Below are 19,691 nucleotides of genomic sequence, written 5' to 3'. Positions count from 1 at the left end.
AAGGTCATCTAGCTTGACCACCTTTTCACATCACTCTGAATGAGGGTCGGAAAGTGTGTAAACCGCCTTCCCTTCAATAGGTTCACCTTCTCGATAGTGCTTAAGATTGTCCATTTATCTTAAAAGAGCCAGTTGCTTCACTCCAAATCTCAACTGAGCCATATGGAAAAACCTGAAGGATTTTAAAAGGACCAGACCATCTTGAGCGAAGTTTGCCAGGAAATAGCTTCAATCGAGAATTGAACAGTAAAAAACTCCTTCATGAAATTCTCGCCGCATTATATGCTTGTCATGCCACCTTTTCGTGCGTTCTTTGTACAATCGTGAGCTTTCATAGGCTTCGAGGCGCAGCTCTTCTAACTCATTTAGCTGTAATAATCTCTGCTCGCCTGCCGCTCGCAAATCAAAATTGAGATTCTTAATCACCCAAAATGCACGATGCTCTAATTCAACGGGGAGATGACATGCTTTTCCATATACGAGCCTATACGGAGTTGTGCCGATGGGTGTTTTGAATGCAGTTCTGTACGCCCAAAGTGCATCATCAAGTTTTATAGACCAATCCTTCCTGGATCTCGCAACCGTCTTCTCTAAGATAGTTTTGATCTCGCGATTAGAAATCTCCACTTGGCCACTAGTTTGTGGGTGATATGAGAGCCCCACTCGATGATGTACTCCATATTTCTTCAACATAGCTTCAAACCTCTTTTCGACAATGCTTACCTCCATCGCTAATCAATACTCGTGGTACTCCAAATCTAGGGAAAATCGTCTTCTTAAAGAACTTTTGAACCACACGAGCATCATTAGTAGGAGTAGCAATAGCCTCAACCCACTTGGAGACATAGTCAACAGCAACTAGAATATACTGATTCCCATAAGATGAAGGGAAAGGACCCATGAAATCGACCCCCATACATCAAACAATTCGACCTCAAGAATGTTGTTTAGAGGCATTTCGTTCCTCCTAGAGATATTCCCAGTCCTTTGACAACGTCACAAGACTGGACATAGGTATGAACATCCTTGAATAGAGTTGGCCAATAGAACCCACACTGAAGAATCTTTGCAGCAGTCTTAGCAGTTTTAGCATGTCCTCCACATGGAGAATCGTGACAATGAGAAATTATAAGGCCTACCTCAGCTTCTGGAATGCACCTTCTAATGATGCCATCCGCGCATCCCTTGTAAAGAAAAGGGTCATCCCAAAAGTACTTTTTCACCTCATAAAAGAATTTCTTCTTCTGTTGTGAGGAATAACCATGAGGGACAGTACCACTAGCCGAATAGTTGGCCGAATCAGCATACCAAGGAACTCCTTGAGAAAGAGCAAACAAGTGGTCGTCGGAAACGAATCATCAATGGGGAGGCCTTTATCACTTCATCATCAAGGACAAGTCGAGAAAGGTGATCCGCAACAACGTTTTCTGCTCCCTTCTTGTCCTTTATCTCCAAGTCAAATTCTTGCAGCAAGAGAATCCAGCGAATCAAACGAGGCTTGGCATCCTTTTTACTCATCAAATATTTCAATGCTGCGTGATCCGTATGAACTATCACCTTCGACCCAACCAGATAGGATCGAAACTTCTCCATAGAATATACACACGCCAATAACTCCTTCTCAGTAGTAGCATAGTTCATCTGGGCCGAGTCCAGAGTCTTGCTTGTGTAGTAGATGGCATGGAGTTTGCCATCTTTTCGTTGGCCCAATACGCCCAATAGCATAATCACTGGCGTCGCACATAATCTCAAATGGTAGATTCCAGTCTGGTGGTTGTATGATAGGTGCAGATATGAGAGATTGTTTTAACCGTTGAAAGCTTCAAGACAAGCATCAGTGAAAACAAAGGGAACATCTTTGCCTAGGAGCTCAGTAGAGGTCGAGCGATTTTAGAGAAATCCTTGATAAACGGCGATAAAACCCCGCATGACCAAGAAAACTCCTCACCGCTTTCACAGAAGTAGGGGGTGGCAATCGCTCAATGACATCTATCTTAGCTCTGTCGACTTCAACGCCCCTATGAGACACAACATGACCCAAAACAACTCCTTGTTGTACCATAAAATGGCACTTTTCCCAGTTGAGAATAAGATTGACTTCTTGGCATCTACGAAGCACCTTTGTCAATTTTCAAGACAAACATCAAAAGATATTCCATAGACAGAGAAGTCATCCATAAAAACCTCCATACTATTCTCAATCAAAGCTGAGAAAATTGCCATCATACACCTTTGAAAGGTGGCAGGAGCTTACATAATCCAAATGGCATCCTTCGATATGCAAAGGTGCCATAGGGACAAGTGAAAGTGGTCTTTTCTTGATCACTTGGATGGATTGGAATTTGAAAAAACCTGAATATCCATCCATGTAACAGAAAAATGAATGTTTCGCCAACCTGTCCAACATCAGATCAATGAAAGGGAGAGGAAAGTGATCTTTTCGAGTGGCCTTATTCAATTTCCTATAGTCTATACACATGCGCCACCCTGTCACAGTTCTAGTAGAAATCTCTTCTCCCTTATCATTCTTAACAACGGTCATACCTCCTTTCTTTGGAACAACTTGTACTGGGCTAACCCACTTACTATCAGATATAGGGTAGATTATACCAGCATCAAGCAATTTTAGAACCTCTTTTCGAACTACCTCCATCATGTTTGGATTAAGCCGTCTTTGAGATTCAATAGATGAAGCATGATCGTCCTCAAGAATGATCTTATGCATACAAAATGAAGGGTTAATCCCCTTGATATCATCAATGCTGTACCCTATAACATTTTTATATTTTCTAAAATGGTGAGCAGTTGCTCAATTTGCATGTCCTCGAGCATAGCATTGACAATAACTGGATAAGTCTCATTGGGACCCAAGTATGCATATTTTAAAGAAGGGGGAAGGGGTTTTAATTCTACCTCAGGAGGCGTAGTACTCTCCTTAGATTCCTCGTGTGTCAACACCTCTTTGATAGACTCATCATTAGGTAATGAATGGATTCCTCTAAGAGCCTCTTGTACGCCTTAGTTTCCCAATCCTCTTCATCGGCAACTCCCATGAGAACAGTTTGCAGTGAATCATCAAGTTGTAGACTAGAAGCTTTTACCTCAATCCCTCATCTAGAGCATCCACCCTATAGATAGTCTCCCCAAACGAAGGAGCCCCCATGGAGTTTGTGAGATTGTACTCCATCTTCTCATCACCCACTTCAAAGGTAATCGTTCCATTCTTCATGTCAATGATGGCTCCAGCAGTGGCCAGGAAAGGTCTCCCAAGAATGATAGGAACCTGCGCATCCTCCTCCATCTCCATTACTACAAAGTCACATGGAATGAAAAACTTCCCAACACGGAGAGGAACATCTTCAAGGATACCAAGTGGATACTTTACAGTTCTATCAGCTAATTGTAAAGAGATGCGTGTAGGTTTTGGTTCACCCATTTGAAGCTTCTTGCAAATAGACAAAGGCATTAGACTAACACTTGCCCCAAGATCACAAAGTGCCTTTTTTATTTCAATATCTCCTAGCTTCACAGGAATAGAGTAGCTACCCGGATCTCCTAGCTTCTTAGGAAGCTTATTCTGCAATATAGCACTACATTCTGCTGTAAGTGAAACAGTTGCATTCTCCTCGATCTTCCGCTTGTTTGAGAGCATGTCTTTCAGAAATTTTGCATAAGAGGGCATCTCAGAGATAGCATCCAAGAATGGTATGTTATATGCAGCTTCTTCAGTATATCAAGGAATTTCCCATATTTCTTCTCTAATTTTGCATGGGCTAACCTTTGTGGAAATGGAACTGGTGGCGTGTATGGCGAATAGGGGTAGGAGTGGGTTCCTTCTTCTCTTCTTCAATAATCTCGTTCCCCACCGCTTTCTCAGGTTGAACCATCTCTTCCACAGTTCTTTTTGATGGCTCCTTCAAAGGATGATCTTGTAGCTCTTTTCCATTTCTTAAAATCACAGCATTGATATGACCCTTAGATGGTTGTCCAGTATTACCAGGAAAATGCCTGGAGCTTTTGAAGATTGGCCCACTTGATGTGCAAGTTGGCTTATTTGACTTTCTAAGAGCTTGTTCTGGCTTGAATTTGTTGAATTGTGTGATCAGTCTTCTCATTTTGCTTACCCTGTTGAGCCATGAAGTTGTTTGTTGGGCTAAAAGGTTCTCCATCATAATCTCCAAGTTGCTTTTCTGTTGAATTGGGGAGGTTGCTGATTAACACTTGATTGACATGAGGATTGAATGGTGCTCTAGCTTGAAACTGGTGGTGCATTATAAGTTGTTGCGAGGTGGAGGAGGTGTATTGAGTTGTGCTTGAGTGTTCTTGTATGAGAATGCAGGATTGTGCTTCCATCCCTCATTGTATGTGTTAGAATAAGGATCATATGACCGCTTTGGATTGGAATTATAAAGAGCATTGGCTTGCTCAATGGTCATCCCATCATTGTTGATTTGACATTCAGTAGCAGCATGTCCTTGGACTCCACACAACTGACATGAGACCATCATAGATGAACGAGCTTGGAGTCGATTAAACTTGTGAGATAGTGCCTGCACAGTATTAGTCAAAGTGGTTAGCGCATCAACATCATATTTACCGCCGTTCTTAGCACGATTGCGACCATTTGGATGGTAGTTGTCATTGGCCGCCATCTTCTCAATCAACTCCTTTGCTTCCGTTGGATTCTTAGTCATAAGGGAACCGCCTAAAGCAGCATCAATGTAGATACGAAACTCATGTGTCAAACCATTGTAGAAAGTCTGTATCAACATCCATTCAGGAATCCCGTGATGAGGACATTGTCTTTGCAAACGTAGAAACCTTCTCCATGCTTCATACAATGATTCGTCGTCATGTTGCTCAAAGGTTGCTAACTCGTTCCTCAGCTTCGCAGTCTTTTCTTGCCCCAAAAACTTCACCAAGAATGCTTTGGCAAGTTTCCCCCATGTATCAAAAGTTCCGACACCTTCATCTCTCAACCACTCCTTTGCCCTATCTCGAAGAGAGAAAGGAAAAAGGCATAGTCGAATAGCATCCTCACTCACATTGTTGATTTTCACTGTGTCGCATTTCTCCAAGAAACTAGCAATGTGACTCACAGGGCATTCATTGGGTAACCCTGCAAATGAATCGTTGGAGATGAACTGGATGAATTGAGGCTTAAGTTCAAAATTTGCAGCATTGACGGCTGGTCGAACAATGCTCGATAATGCACCAGTTGTAGTATCAGGTACACCATACTCCCAAAGAGTTTTAGTTGCTTCTTCACCCATTGCTTGATTCTTATTCTTAAGTCATCTCTTTGTACTTCCTTGCTTGCGTGCAGTGGCTTCGATTTCAAGATCTAGAGGAATCAAATTCTGTGGACCTCTACGTCGAGTTTGCATGCAACAAAGAAAGAACTAAAAAAAAACAAAAGATCAAATAAACAAGAAATGATAGCCGAAGCAGCAAACTAAAAGAACAACTTAGCAAAAATAAAATCAAAAGTAACTAATTAAATACCGTTAGTCCCCGAACGGCGCCAAAATTTGAAAGGCTGTCGCGTACCTAACAAAAATAACCTAACTATTCCTCCAAATAATGTAGTCGGGCAAGTAAGGGTCGAATCCCAAGAGACTAATCGATTCAAAGTAGTTAAATTGACTCTAATTAATACTAAGCAAGTAATCCAAATAAGTGATGATGAACTAATCTAAGTAACTAAAGCAAATGAAATTATCAAGAGTGAATCAAAGACTAAAGACATCTAGGTTTAAGTATCCCCACTAACACGAATTAATGCCACAAATAATCCCTTTTCCCTTAATTAACTAATAGATAACTCATAGGATGACGCGCCCTAATAGTACTAAGGATCTCTTTCGATCAATCAATAGCTTCCCTAAACAATCATGCCTATTTTCATGGAGTCATGCAAATTAAGGACTTTAGACATAGCATCCTAACATCCTAATAAATTCCGTCAACTACTTTCGTGATGATTTCCTTTATCTTAAATTAGGGTTCTAGATTCGATTAAGATTCAACTTTCGTTGCAAAAATAATCACATTCAAAAAATACTATTTCTAGTCATAAATTGATAATTAAAACCAACCCTAAAATAAATGAATCATAAATTAATCAAAGTTTGGGAATTGGGAATTAAACAAGCATCAATTCATGTTAGGGTTCAACCTAACCCTAGAATAGAAAACTACTCACACATGATGATTGAATAAACAAAATAAAAATTAAAAGAAAGCATGATTAACAATAATAATAATAGAATAGAGAAGAGAAAATAATACTTGAATTAATTGATGAAATTGCAAACTTGAATGTCGAAAACAAGAACTTGAGGAGAACAATGGAGAATAGCGTGATAAACGTGAAGAAGCGTCCAAGAGGCCGAAAACAAACTCACGTGATTTCTCTCTAAAAGAATCTCCCCTTTTTCAAATTCTATCCAAAACCTATTTATATCTATCCAAATACAAGGAGTTTGACTAGGATTTGAACTCCTAAAACACTCTAAAAGATTACGTAATATTGAAATTGGAGACCGCCATGCCTTGCGGTAAGCTTGAAAGAACCGCCAAAGGGTGGCGGTTTATGCTGTTTTTTTGTTCTCTTGCTATCAAAAGTCCATTTTGTAGCTCCTTAGGCATGGTAATTAATGGTTACCAACACCATATCACAATATATCTTCAAAATCATCGCCGGATAAAGCTATCAATCCATCTGAATGCTCCGCAATCATCAAAGCTTTCGTGCAAATCCCAATCAACTCCAATAAACGCCATAATCCTACAAAAACAAAACAATACACCCGAGAAGACAATAGCGAAAAGTAAAGAATAATAGCTCTAAGAGATTAAATATATGGGAAAAATATGGTGAAAACACACAAATATATCACATAAAAATGAGTATATAAACGTGTTATCACTGGGGGTGGAATGTGGTGGATATGAGAGTTTGGAACAAAGCTGCTATTCTTAAGTTGCTTTGGGCTATAGCCTTTAAACAAGATAAGTTGTGGGTAAGATGGATTAATGCATTTTACATTAAGAGAAGTAATGTGATGGAGGTTACTTTGAGTACTAACATCTCTTGGATGTTAAGGAAGATCATTGCTTCCAGGAGCTTGTTAGAGGGGATAGGGGGATGGAGTGCTATTAGTAATCAGCAGAATTTCAGCATTAAGGAGACCTACAAGCAACTTAGAGGCAATTTTGTCAAGGTTGGGTGGAGAAGGCTTCTATGTAACAACAAAGCTACTCCAAAAAGTAAATTCATACTGTGGCTTGCATTACTTGACAGATTAGCTACATCCAGCAGATTGAGTGTGTGGAATGCTAATATCAGTCCTATGTGTAAAATTTGTAACCAGCAGGTTGAAACCAGGCAACATCTTTTCATCACTTGTGGTTACAGTTGTGAAGTGTGGAAGCAGGTGTTAAGTCACCTACAGAGGCAGCCTCTTACTAATTCAAATTTGGAGCTTGAATGTGTATCTAAAAAAGACAGAAGTACAAAGAGTATTGTTAAAGTATATGTCATGCTCTTTATTGAGAGTGTTTATGTTGTGTGGTTACAAAGAAATAGTAAAGTGTTTAGGAACTCTTTGTTGCCTCCTAGTCTGCTTGCAAAGGAGGTTGTTTTTAGAGTTTCTTGTAGATGTAGGGAGCTGGAAAGACACTTGTTACTTTCTTAAAAGCTTTGTAGTTTGTGGTTGAGTGTAGTCTGATTGTAGCTACACTCCTTAGGTTGTACTCCAGTTTTTTGGTAGTCAATAAAAACTTTGAATTGCCAAAAAAAAGGAACGGTGTTCAATCCGATCCCATAAAAAGCCACGGCACGCTCACCATGTATCCCAACTCATGTTTGTCCAATACTTCAGACGTGCACCATTCTAAAGCTTATTACTATCCAAGTTTCACTTTACATGATTTGTCATTTATTACTTGTTATGACCCACAAGCAACACATATAATACATGATCAAACAATCACAACTTCTATTTTTATCTTAGGATTAGATAAGTGATCACATAACTTACAAGCCAAGATTAATTCCTTCTTTAATTCAAACTTCCTTATTTGTTGAACCTAGCCAACAACCAACTTACCTTTCAATGGTATAAACATATCAACTTACCAAATAAGGTCATCGGTCCTCATTGAGTAGTGAAATAATAATAAAAGGGAATAACATGATTCAATCATGATCCATATCAATAAATATATTAATTCCCCCATATAAATTAATAAAATAAACTTTTCAACCACATGCTTGCATCAATCTTCCATACAAACATGATATAAATCTCATAATATATTAATCTCATAATTAACATGTTCGTACAACGGCATAAAACATGCAAAATCCAACAAAATAACAATCATATATGAACTCAACATAGTTCCTATAGATGATACTACATATCTTTCCTTCTTAAAATCATGATACTGCATCAATCAACACATAGGTATGTACGTAACTTGTGTAAACAAACTGATAGGTCACTTTAACAGTCTTAAAAGTCGCCTAGAGAGAATTTTCCGTCTAAAACAACCATTATAAATTCATAACCAATACTCAAATAATTTTCAGCAACTTTAAAATACTTTAAACCTCCTTTTAAAATATTTAAAAGTTGTTTCCATAATTAAAACTTCAATTACTAACACTTCCTAGCATAGTACTACTATACTAGTTATTAAAATCTTTAAACTCCATCAATAATATCCTTTTTAAAATTTCAGCAACATATAATCTATTAAAACTCCCTTTAAACATGCTTAAACATACTTAAAATTATAAGAGCAATCGATTACATAGTTTATAACATACTACTACAATTCTCCCTACTACAATTCTCCAAAATCTAACACCCTAAAAATCCATGCTTTCATAATTAAAAATTCAATCTAAACATAATAAATAAATTTGAATTTTTATTTCTTCAATACATAAATTATATAATCTTAGATTCATAATCAAATCATCAAACTAAAGCTTTTAAACATAATTAAACTAAAAACAAAACACAATCTTTAAATAAAACTTGAGGAGGAAGAAAGGTAATCAAACTAAAACAAAGGAAGAGAAGAACAAAGATCGCCAGTGGTGGTGAGATGGTAGCAGGTGGCGGCAGTCGACAATGGTTTGATTGAGGAGGGGAGATTACTTGTTGAAGAAGAAAGTGTTGATTGGGAAGGAAGAAAGAAGAAAACTATGAGAGAGAAAGAGGGAGAAGGTGCCGGTTTTGGTGTGGAGTGAGGAGAGAGAAAATTATGTGGGGGAAAAATTATGGGTTTAATGAATTTATATATGTTTTTGCTTGTGGGCTTAAGAAAACATAATTGGGCTTAAATAGAGTTTAATGATGAGTAAAATTGATGTTTGGATCTCCTAACACCACTAGAAGTCCTTTTCCTAATCTAAATAATGTTTGGATTCCTCAAGCCCATTAAGACTCCTTTTTCAAATCCAAAAAGTAATTCAAATGTCTTCAAAGCATGCCAAAATAAAATATTTTAACTTCTTTAAATCCTTAAAATATTTCCTTTGACTTTCAAACAGTCAACCTTTTAAAGAAATAAATTATTTTAAATATAAATATATATATACTGAAATATATTTATAAAATTCATAAATTACGGGAGATTATAATATGTATATATATATATATATATATTAATATATATATATATATATTATATACATATATATACATATATACATATATACATATATACATATATATACATATATTCATATATATACATACATATATAGGGTTGAGATCTAGTGAGAATACCCTCTTATATGAGAACACATACTTATATGAGAACACTTTAAAATTTAGAACACAAACATATTATTTTTAGAACATGAGAATAAAATCAATAGATATGCATATATACATGTTCCGAAATATCAAGCTTATGTTCTAAAATATGTAAAGCGTGTTCTGAATTTTTTCAAACATGTTCTAAGTTATTCAAACATGTTCCAAATTATTTTAATTATGTTTAAAAATATTTCAAGTGTGTTCTAAATTTTTTCAAACATGTTCTGTATTATTTCAATGATGTTCTGAACTATTTCAAGTGTGTTCTAAATTTTTTCAAACATGTGTCAAATTATTTTAATTATGTTCTAAAATATTTCAAGTGCGTGTTTTAAAAATTTTCAAACATGTTCTGAATTATTTCAAACATGTTCCAAATTATTTTAATTATGTTCTGAAATATTTCAAGTGAGAACATATATCATATGTGAGAATAGATGTAGGTTTGAACATGATATACATCGTTTAGAACATGATGTACATTTTTTTAGAACATGATGTACATCGTATTAGAACATGATGTACATCATGTTAGAGCATGATGTATCCGTTTTAGAACATGATGTATATCGTTTTAGAACATGTTGCTCTATATTTTAGAACATGATATACATTGATTTAGAATATGATATACATTTTTCATACGTTGATCATGTATGGTGATAATGTGAATATAATCGAAATGATAACAATGTGGAATACTAAATTTCAATCAATCCCACAAGAATTCCATACCAAACGATAATCAATTCTAATATATTTCGATCAATACCAAAATCGAAAAAACTTTGAAGAAAACTCCATTAAAATCAAACAACAAAATTGAACTAAATCTTTGAAGAAAACTCCATTAAAATCAAATACTTATGTGAGATTGCCTCCGATTTTCGGTGATGTTTGACGAGATTGCTTCCAATTTATTTCGACGATGTTTCCGGCAAAATCGAAGCCTAATAAAGTTGCCGGTGAAATCAAAAGGAGTGAGACAATTGGATCGCATAGAGGAGAGAAAATTGCCGCGATAGTGGTGGTCACCGGATGTTAGATGTGTTAATTCCACCATTGATGCTAAGAGGAGAGAGAATGAGGAGAGAAAATGAGGAGGTGAAGAGGGAGAAAGGAAATCTGAGGAAAATGTCGGCAAAATTTGATGACTGATGAGAGATTAAAGGAGCTTATTTTATTTTATATTTTTTTGTGGAGAAAAACTCCAACCTTGGATCTAAATTAAAGCATCAAACGGTTCTCATCTATTCTCATATGAGTTGGTATTCTTTTATATATATGTCACGGTTAATTAATCTAGGTTAATACAATTATTTTTAGGAAATATGGATCAAAATACCCCCCAACTTTAGCCCGTTCGCTTTTAATATCCCTAAATATAAGTTATTTTTAAATACCCCCAACTATTAGGGAGGTCTGCCAAAAATGCACCGTGACCTAAAATAACCGGTTTAGCAAGTTAAATGTCACGTGTCACGCTATTATTGGTTTTACTTATTTTTTTTGTTTTTTTATCACCCCCATCCATACCATTTTCTACTCCCACCCACTAGCACCCCTCCCCTTCCTCCCCTCATCAACCACCAGTCCCCTTCCTCTTTCTCCCTCCTCCCTACCCCTTCCCACCAAGAAACACCCTTCCCCACCCCTCCACCCCTTCACACCACCCCTGAAACCACCCAACCCCCACCACCCACTACCACTTTCCCTCACCCCCACTACTACCTTTCCCACACCCAATCCCCCTCCCCTACCCCTAGCAACCCCCCAACCACCACCCTGTTGAATTCCCAACCACACCCTACCTCGATTCAATTTGAGTCGCAATGAGCTCCTTCCTCATCAATCACCATTTTTCCATCTTCAGTTTTCTCTCTCCTCAAATATGTTCATCATCATTTACAACTTTTAAACTACAAACTCATATTTTCTCTCTCCTCCCCCTTCAATGGCGATGGCGGCATTCAAGTCGGGTTGAGAAGAACCTCAATCGGAGGAGACGCCAATTCACCAGCAGCAACACACAGATCTCTCAGTGGCGTTCACGAAGCGTTAGCCGATTTTCTCACCGAATTTCGGCGGAAATCTCGCTGGAGGAACCACCGACTTCTTCTGATGTCTCTTCGGTGAATTTTGATGGAGGTAATACGACATCGTATTGCCGTGGGAGGTCAGTTTCAAGGTGTGGAGGGTTAGAGGAGGGGTTTCAAAGGGTTGGGGGGGGGGAATTCGAGACGGTGGTGGGGGGAGCAGGGTTGCGGGAGTAAGGGGCTGCTAGGGTGGTGGGTGTGGGGAGGGGGCTGGGCTGACAGGAGGAATCAGGGGAGGGGTGGGAATGGAGGAGGAAAAGGAAATAAAAATAAAAGAGAAAAAAAATATATAAAAAAAAACTTTGGTAACAAGTTACAAGTCATCTTGGTGCATTTGTGGCAGACCGGTCAATAATTGAGATTATAATAATTCATAGTTGGAGGTATTAAAAACGGACGGATCAAAATTGAGGTATTTTCATCCATTTTTCTGAATTTTTAATACTTGTACATCTTTTGTTTTCTTTCTCTTTGTCTCCGCCCTCCAAAAATTGACTAGGATTTGGTAATTTTATGAGTGTAACAAAAAATCAACAAGAAATGGTGACAGCTTGATTGCTGTATTTGAAATTGAGAGTGAAATTTAAAAGGGGAAGTTCCTTAGAACACCATAAACTCCGTTAAAAATAGTTGCTGAGAAAATAATATGGTGAAAGGATTGCAGCAACAAAATCTACCTGCCGACGTAACTCAGCTTGTCGAGCAATTAGAGCGACATTGCTTGGCTTCTGATGGCTCACTTGTATCTAAATCTGCTTATTCCGATCTTCAACTCGTAAGTTTTAACCACAATAATATTTTAAATTTTTAATTTGAAGTAAAACTTGTGTTAATTTTGGCTAAAATCTGCTAGTTTTTATTTTTATTTTTATTATTATTTGCAGGCCAGAGAGGAGATGTGTAGGGAAAGATTGCGGTATTTGGAAGCCATGGTACTTCTCATGAATGTGCTTGAATTTAATATATATTTTGAAGGTTTTTTTATAGTTATTTTGCATTCCCCAACTCCATTTTTGACTAATTTGTTTGATTAATATATAGAAATAGCAAGGAAGTTAGGTTTATTTGTCATGAATGTGCTTGAATTTGATATTCATGTCGTGATCTTTTATTTTTATAGGGTATTTATATCTCTTTATGCTTTACCTCATTTCGACTAATTTATTTGATGAATGTATAGGAACAGCAAGGAAATTGGGTTAATTCTCATGAATGTTCTTGAATTTGATATTCTTGTTTTGGGTTTTAGTTTTATAGGGTATTTTTATATCTTTACGCCCTACCCTCATTTCGACCAATTTGTTTGATGAATGTACAGAAGCAGCAAGGAATTTGGGTTTAGTTCTCATGAATGTGCTTGAATTTGATATTCATGTTGTTGGTCTTTTTTATATTTTTATAGGCTATTTATTGTGAAGCAATTGCCATGGTAGAAGAATATCAGCAAGCTTTGTCAGTTGCTAATCTTGGAGGGATTCGTGATGTACCGGGTCTATACCCGCAACTCGGTCTTAGGAACTCTCCTCAGGTCTTAAAATTTTATAATTCTTGCATTTTGTAGGTTACTTGATACTATGGATATTCAGGGCATTAACTATGTGATCTCATGTAATATTGCATTCCGAAATGTTAGAGTCCAAACTTTTATTGGCTTAGTGACCTACTCCCTCCGTTTCTTTTTAATCTACACACTCTCCTTTTTGATCTACACACTATTGTCTTTTATATTTTTGGTAACATCCCATCTTTCTTCACCCATGTGGTCCACTTTTTAATATAATAAACCACTTTATAACTTCAATCTCCACCTTTTTAGTTTCTCCGTCTCACTTTTGGACTTTGTCCTTGGTTCTCCTCCAAAACAAGCGAGTAAATTGAAAAGAAATTGAGAGAGAATATGAGAATGCTAATGTGAGAAATGTATTCTTTCTTTATCCATTTATCTCCGATAAAGTTTCTATGAGAAATCATCATGCATTGAAGTTTTTCCTGTTTCATATCTGTTATTCAGCGATTATGAGAACGATTTTTGTCGTTTTAGATCTTATTCTTTTTCTTTGCGACAATAATGTATGGATCTTGAGATGCTTAGTTAATTATAGGTTTATGAGACTCTGGAGCATCGGCTTGTTGTTGCTGAGGCTGCTCAAAAGTTGAGACTTCCTCTTATATCCAAAGATGGTGAGATTCACGAAGAGGAGATTGAGAAATGGAGCATTATGTCCAGAAGCTCTCTTGATAGTACGAGTACAAATGTGACAGTGAGCTCGAGTACTAATTCAACAAACTATGGTATTAGTACCCCCAGTACAGCGACAAATGTTGCAATTTCTAGTACTACTGATATGAGTGATCCAGGCATTGGTGGAGCTTCAAACCGTTACTTGGGAATCACTTCAAATTATTTATGGCAGACTCAACTTCATCAGGTTCCATTGTCCGTGGTATGTGGGAGATAAATTATTTAGTGGAACTGTTGAACTGTTTATATACTTGAGGGTTATTGTTATCATAAGTCTTGTTGCAATTGTAGGATATGGCAGAGTATCAGATGTCACTCTTCCGTGAGATTGAGGCTCGTCTGAAAGTAAAATGTGACAAATTGGCCTATGCTTTTGTAATGGATGATGGTGGTGAGTGTCTCACTCTTGAGATTTTCTTTTTCTCAGTGACCCATGTGATCCTTTAGAAGGCTGTGGAGTATTGGAGAGTATGCATGGTTTTATTTTTGGACTAACATTGGCTGACATCACGAAGGTGACCTACATCTACATCTCCTTGTTCGTAACCTGGAGCTTGTCTACTGCATCATGATTTGGCTAAGGTCTGCAAATTGACTGCTGTATGCCATCAGCATGAAAGCTCTTTCCTTCTTAATGCACTAGCCAGTAGCCATTACAGTCTTTACTTCTTTTTTTATTTCCTCCATCTGGTTAGAGCAACTGAAAGGGGAGAAAGGCAACAGATACCTAACATGAAATATATTACATCTGAAATGACTGCTGTATGCCATTAGCAATGAGTGTTCTTTCCTTAATCCTTCTTAATGCACTAGGCATTACAGTCTTTATTTGCTCTACTTTTCTTTCCTCCATCTGGTTAGAGAAGACAGAGTGGGGAGAAAGGCAACAGATACCTAACATGAAATCTCGGACATTTGAAATGAATGGATCCGCAATTGTGATTTATTCACTACATCAGGTTAGGCTTGGGATGATGTTATAATCTGAATGTGACTTGCTTTAACAAGAGTAATATAATTAAGTCAAGTCATGTTTGGTGAAGCTGTGTAATGTGTTGAATGTTCAGGTCTTTTTAATTAATTGACAAATGAGTTACTCTCATGAAAAATTTGAGTTGGCTCGAAGGTTGAGTAACTCCTTTGTTATACTTTTACGATTATAGTTTGAATCTGCATATATCACAGGATATCATTGCATGTGTCCTTGGAAGCTATTTACTTATCGAACTTGTAATTATATTAAATTTAGCTTGTTTCAAAAGATTTACTTATCGAAGCTATTTACTTTCTCATGTTATATATCTTAGCACACACACAAAGAAACAATTAAACTAGGCATGATTGCCAGTATGTGTAGTGAGCTCATTACAGCATACTTTTCCAGGAAATTAATGTTTGCATAAGCTGAATGATTTATGATGTGCGCCTTTTATCTGTCATTTTTGCACAGACAATTCAGCTGGACATCAGAACCTAAGTTCACGACTTCCGCAAAGGTCTGTAGCCTCTGTAATTAAGCATTTTCTTTAGACAGGTTTAAGCATTGTGCAGATTTTTTTACGTCTGATGGCATAAGAAACTGCAATATCTCTTTTGTAACTGCATATACTGTTTACCAGGGTTAAAATTATGATTGAAGAGATAGAAAGGGAGGAAGAAGCTTTAAAAGAGGATCTCTACTCTGCTGATAGGAAATTTGCAGAATATTATAATGTGTGTAAGCAGTAATATATTTTTCTTAATTTGTGAACCATACGTCTCTATGCCTTTTCTTTAATCTTTTCTGCGCAGTTAGATATGAGCTTAATTTTTTTCCCGCCTCTAGGTCTTAGAGCAAATACTTGGCGTGCTTATTAAACTAGTCAAAGATTTGAAGTTGCAAAATCAACATAATTATGTAAGTTTCCATCCTGCTAGTTTTAATGGGTACTTATCATGTGCCTAAGCCTTTGAATTATATCTGGACAACAAGGCTGCTAATGTTGTTGATTGTTCTTTAGGATGAACTGCAGAAAACTTGGCAAATTAAGAGACATGAGGCCATGGGTGCTAAGCTGAGGTATCACTGCTGGCCAATTGTTTCTGCATGAATTTAGTACAGCTGCAACTGACTTAAGTCATAAAAGTCTCACATAGAAGACCAAAATGTATTTCCTAGCTTCGTGAACAACTTTTCTCTGATTGTCTCAGAAAACATAACGGTAATGAATTAAGTTTAAGAAGCAAAAACCTTTGACAATCAAGGCTCTTAATTCTTTGAGTGAAATGGATAAAAAGCTGTGGAATGCTTGTTTGGTCTTTATGATATTTAATAAAGCCATGAGTTGCTACCTTGCAGATGCATCTGTGGAGATTTGTGGGTTTTAATCATGTCTAGAAGCTCAAAGATATCATTTATTGATCATTATGTCATATGTCAAAATCTTGTTATGAATGATATTGTTGAATATCATCTTGACATTCAAGGTGCCTCTGGCCCTCTAATTCAGGAGATTTGTGGGTTTTAATCATATAGGTTTGTAGCTTATGGAAGGGTGTCATCCATTTAATCATCAACACTAATCTGTTGTAATGTTGGTCAATTAGCATAGGAAGGATGTGTATGATGTTAATGACGTAACACCTCATGTGTTGTTTCATGCTAGGGTATTGGAGCATATTCTCCTTGTTGCGACTTACACTCAAGAAACAATACCAGCGCTCCACAAGATCAGGTGATATATTATTGACAAATATCTAACTGGATTCTCTTTCCAAGAAAATATATAATTTGTTCTCTCTGCTCAGGAGGTACCTAGTTGAGGCAACAGAGGAGTCTTCAACAGCATATAACAAAGCAGTATGTTTGCGGACACTTTTCTTGTCATATGTTCCGACATCTTCATATTTACATTTCATGTTGATTCATTTATTTGATTGTGCTCTTTAATTGCGGAGCTGCGTGTGAAATTGATGGTGTTGGGAACCCTCTGCATGTGCTTGGATGGGGAAGTTCTAGGGAAAGTTTGTTGAAAATGGGTTTTTAGCCTTTCGGCAAAGTCCTTCAAGTCTTTTTGGCTACCTGTCTAAATCCCCCTATAACATATCTCTCCATCTACTTCTCGGTCTCGCCACTATAGTCTGCACATTGAGTCTTCTTGGTTATTTTAAACAGGTGACACGGCTTCGGGAGTACCAAGGAGTTGATCCACACTTTGACTCAATAGCAAGACAGTACCATGACATTGTTAAGGTTAGTATCCATTTCTGTGAAACGTCTTGTGCATTCTCTTTGGATTTTTGAATTCCGAGACCAAAGCCTTTGTGCAGAAACTAGAAAATATGCAGTGGACAATTCAAGAGGTTGAAATGGACTTGAACTATTTACCAGATCACTCAAGCACATAGAAGGGTGTTTTTTTTTTTTTTTCCCTATCAATTTCTTTAAAATTGTTCTTCTGGATTTTATGTAAACATATGTATGTATTATTCTGTTGTAGTGAAGATGATCTGCTGATTATCTCTAAAATAACATGTATTCATCCACATCTTATATACTTTACAGAACAGAGGCAAGTATTGTTAAGATTTTTATTCTCCAAGAGTTTGTGTCAGTAATGAATTCCAAATTTTTGCTCGACAATTGAGGTTATAGTATGTGTTTAGTGATGCACAAAAACTAACCTTTACAGCGTGTTTGGTTTAGTTTTTGAGTCTCCAAAAAGGGAACTGAATACTCACTCCTTCGCCAGATGTTTGGTACAATTTTTTGTTTGATGGTTTCTATTCCCCAATTTGATACCCTTCTCAGTTCTCACCATCCACCTCTGCCACTCTAATACAGGTCGCCAATAATAATTGACCCCCTATTCCTATTAACAGGTTGAGCAATTGACAAGAATTTGTCCTGAACGGTTAACATTAATTGTTCCATCCTCTATTTCATCTCATCCCATTTCGTTTCTTATTTAAGAGTCGAACCAACCAATCCCAGTGGTTAATATGCATGTAAGTATGATGGTATTGGGTTATGTAACTTTTTTATGCGGATTACTAGTATTGGTAACACTTTTCATCATTACATTTCAAAAAGATATAATAAGAATCATTACACTTTTAATCATTATTATCAGCTCAATGTACTCGTTGTAATACTTATGTGATTTAGGGAAGACATTTGGTGTACCCTTTATATTATTGGTATGGTCAGGGCGTGATACCACCTAGATTTCATGTTCTCTCTCGTTACTTGGAGTTTCCAAATGAGATGGTTATCTTCTTTAATTTGTCGACCTTTTCTTTTTTGAAAAAAGGTTGAGGAAGTTTTTATCCAATCACTTAATCTAACATGTTGTGGATTCATGGTGCGAATACCTAAAGTGGTCATCCACATTTTGGAGGAGAATAGACAATTTCTAAGGAGATGCTCCTGTGATTCTGTTTCGGTAAGATACAACATCTTTTGTCTATTTTGAATTTGTCTTTTGGACAGGTTTTCAGCAGTGGGAAGACAGTTGTTCATGATTTTCAAAAAAAAAATAAATTCCATTTAGGGAATATATTCATAGATCATATTGTCTTCTAGCTACCTGACTTGCGTGGACCTGGTTCACGTTAACATTAAAGCACATATCATTTCTGAATAATCCAATATATCATTCGAAAACCCACTATATCATGCAGAATTCCACTATATCATTCATAAACATACTATATCATGTTGGAATATATAGATGTTTACAGAGTTTGTTAATTAGTTCCTTAATACAAGGAAAGCTAGTTTTCTTTGATGTTTTTAGTTTTAGTATAAATAGTTTCTTGTACTTCATTTTATAATACCACATAATAATACAATGCAACTTTTTCTCTCTTTTCTCCTTCCTCTCTCTCCTATTTCCTTTACTCCCTATACTGCTATACACGAGCTCCATCAATGGCTTCACTAGACTTCTTTCATTTCTTCCTCCTTAAACACGAAATTTAACACGGTATCTGTTGTAGCCTAAATAATCAAAGGCTCACCAGGAGAGACGTGGATAAATCAGGAGCATCCACGTGTCCATCAAAAAAGAGAAAAAAGGGTGGTCCAAATTCTGGGTTTTTACTAATTAAGGAATAAAAGCCACTTTTGGCCTTAAGGAATATTCAGGACCCAAATTCCAAAAAAATTGACTGCACATGATTGGATGATGCTCAGCTCCCAATCATTGCCTGCCACGTGTTGAGATTTGATTAAATGGCCAATCAGGTGCCCTTAATTTGGGTGACCTTGAATGGTAACATTCAAACCCCCAAACACTATAAATAATCCCCTTGAAATCAAGAGAAATGTAACTTTTTGAGCAATGTGTCCTTACTTTGTAAAAATACTCTCTTACTTTCTCGCTTTATCTCTACTTTTCCTTTTTCACTCCTGATACCTGACTTAAGCTTCGGAGGGGGAACCCACCACCCAAACCTCCTAGGTTGGTCTCTTTTCTGCAAGTTTGGGAACGGAGCTCAGGTTCTGGTTACAAGATTTGGACATCATTG

The 19,691-nt window shown here is 36.8% G+C and overlaps 3 protein-coding genes and 1 non-coding gene across 4 annotated transcripts; 2 read left to right on the top strand and 2 right to left on the bottom strand.

Moving 5' to 3' along the window:
• Positions 1-228: 228 nt before the first annotated feature.
• Positions 229-729, bottom strand: LOC130590455 (uncharacterized). The gene has a single exon (XM_057392894.1). It carries the CDS (start codon positions 727-729, stop codon positions 229-231), a length of 501 nt encoding a protein of 166 aa, XP_057248877.1.
• A 3,542-nt stretch (positions 730-4,271) lies between these two features.
• LOC104887359 (uncharacterized) lies at positions 4,272-5,273 on the bottom strand. The gene has a single exon (XM_010671974.3). The coding sequence runs from the start codon at positions 5,271-5,273 to the stop codon at positions 4,272-4,274; it is 1,002 nt and encodes a 333-aa protein (XP_010670276.3).
• Positions 4,783-4,889, top strand: LOC125495295 (small nucleolar RNA R71). Its single transcript, XR_007271935.1, has one exon. It is a non-coding gene; the product is annotated as a small nucleolar RNA R71 (small nucleolar RNA).
• Positions 5,274-12,407: 7,134 nt separating the features above from the next.
• On the top strand, positions 12,408-17,802 carry LOC104887254 (hypothetical protein). The gene is made up of 13 exons (XM_010671856.4): positions 12,408-12,713; positions 12,823-12,870; positions 13,341-13,466; positions 14,041-14,382; positions 14,472-14,571; positions 15,631-15,676; positions 15,800-15,893; positions 16,006-16,077; positions 16,181-16,239; positions 16,826-16,894; positions 16,968-17,019; positions 17,335-17,412; positions 17,490-17,802. Exons 1-13 carry the CDS (start codon positions 12,585-12,587, stop codon positions 17,565-17,567), a joined length of 1,293 nt encoding a protein of 430 aa, XP_010670158.1. The 5' UTR covers positions 12,408-12,584; the 3' UTR covers positions 17,568-17,802.
• The last annotated feature ends 1,889 nt before the right edge of the window (positions 17,803-19,691 follow it).

Source organism: Beta vulgaris, chromosome 2, assembly GCF_026745355.1.
Source record: "Beta vulgaris subsp. vulgaris cultivar EL10 chromosome 2, EL10.2, whole genome shotgun sequence".
Taxonomy (NCBI): domain Eukaryota; kingdom Viridiplantae; phylum Streptophyta; class Magnoliopsida; order Caryophyllales; family Amaranthaceae; genus Beta; species Beta vulgaris.
Note: the sequence above shows the minus strand (reverse complement) of the source record. Positions and strands in the feature narration are given on the sequence as shown.

Excerpts from the sequence above, each read along its gene's own strand:
- LOC130590455 (XM_057392894.1), bottom strand. The coding sequence starts at position 729 with ATGGAGGTAAGCATTGTCGAAAAGAGGTTTGAAGCTATGTTGAAGAAA.
- LOC104887254 (XM_010671856.4), top strand. The coding sequence starts at position 12,585 with ATGGTGAAAGGATTGCAGCAACAAAATCTACCTGCCGACGTAACTCAG. Across the intron at positions 13,467-14,040 it reads GTCTTAGGAACTCTCCTCAG|GTTTATGAGACTCTGGAGCA; the intron begins GTCTTAAAATTT and ends AGTTAATTATAG. Across the intron at positions 15,677-15,799 it reads AGTTCACGACTTCCGCAAAG|GGTTAAAATTATGATTGAAG; the intron begins GTCTGTAGCCTC and ends ACTGTTTACCAG.
- LOC104887359 (XM_010671974.3), bottom strand. The coding sequence starts at position 5,273 with ATGGGTGAAGAAGCAACTAAAACTCTTTGGGAGTATGGTGTACCTGAT.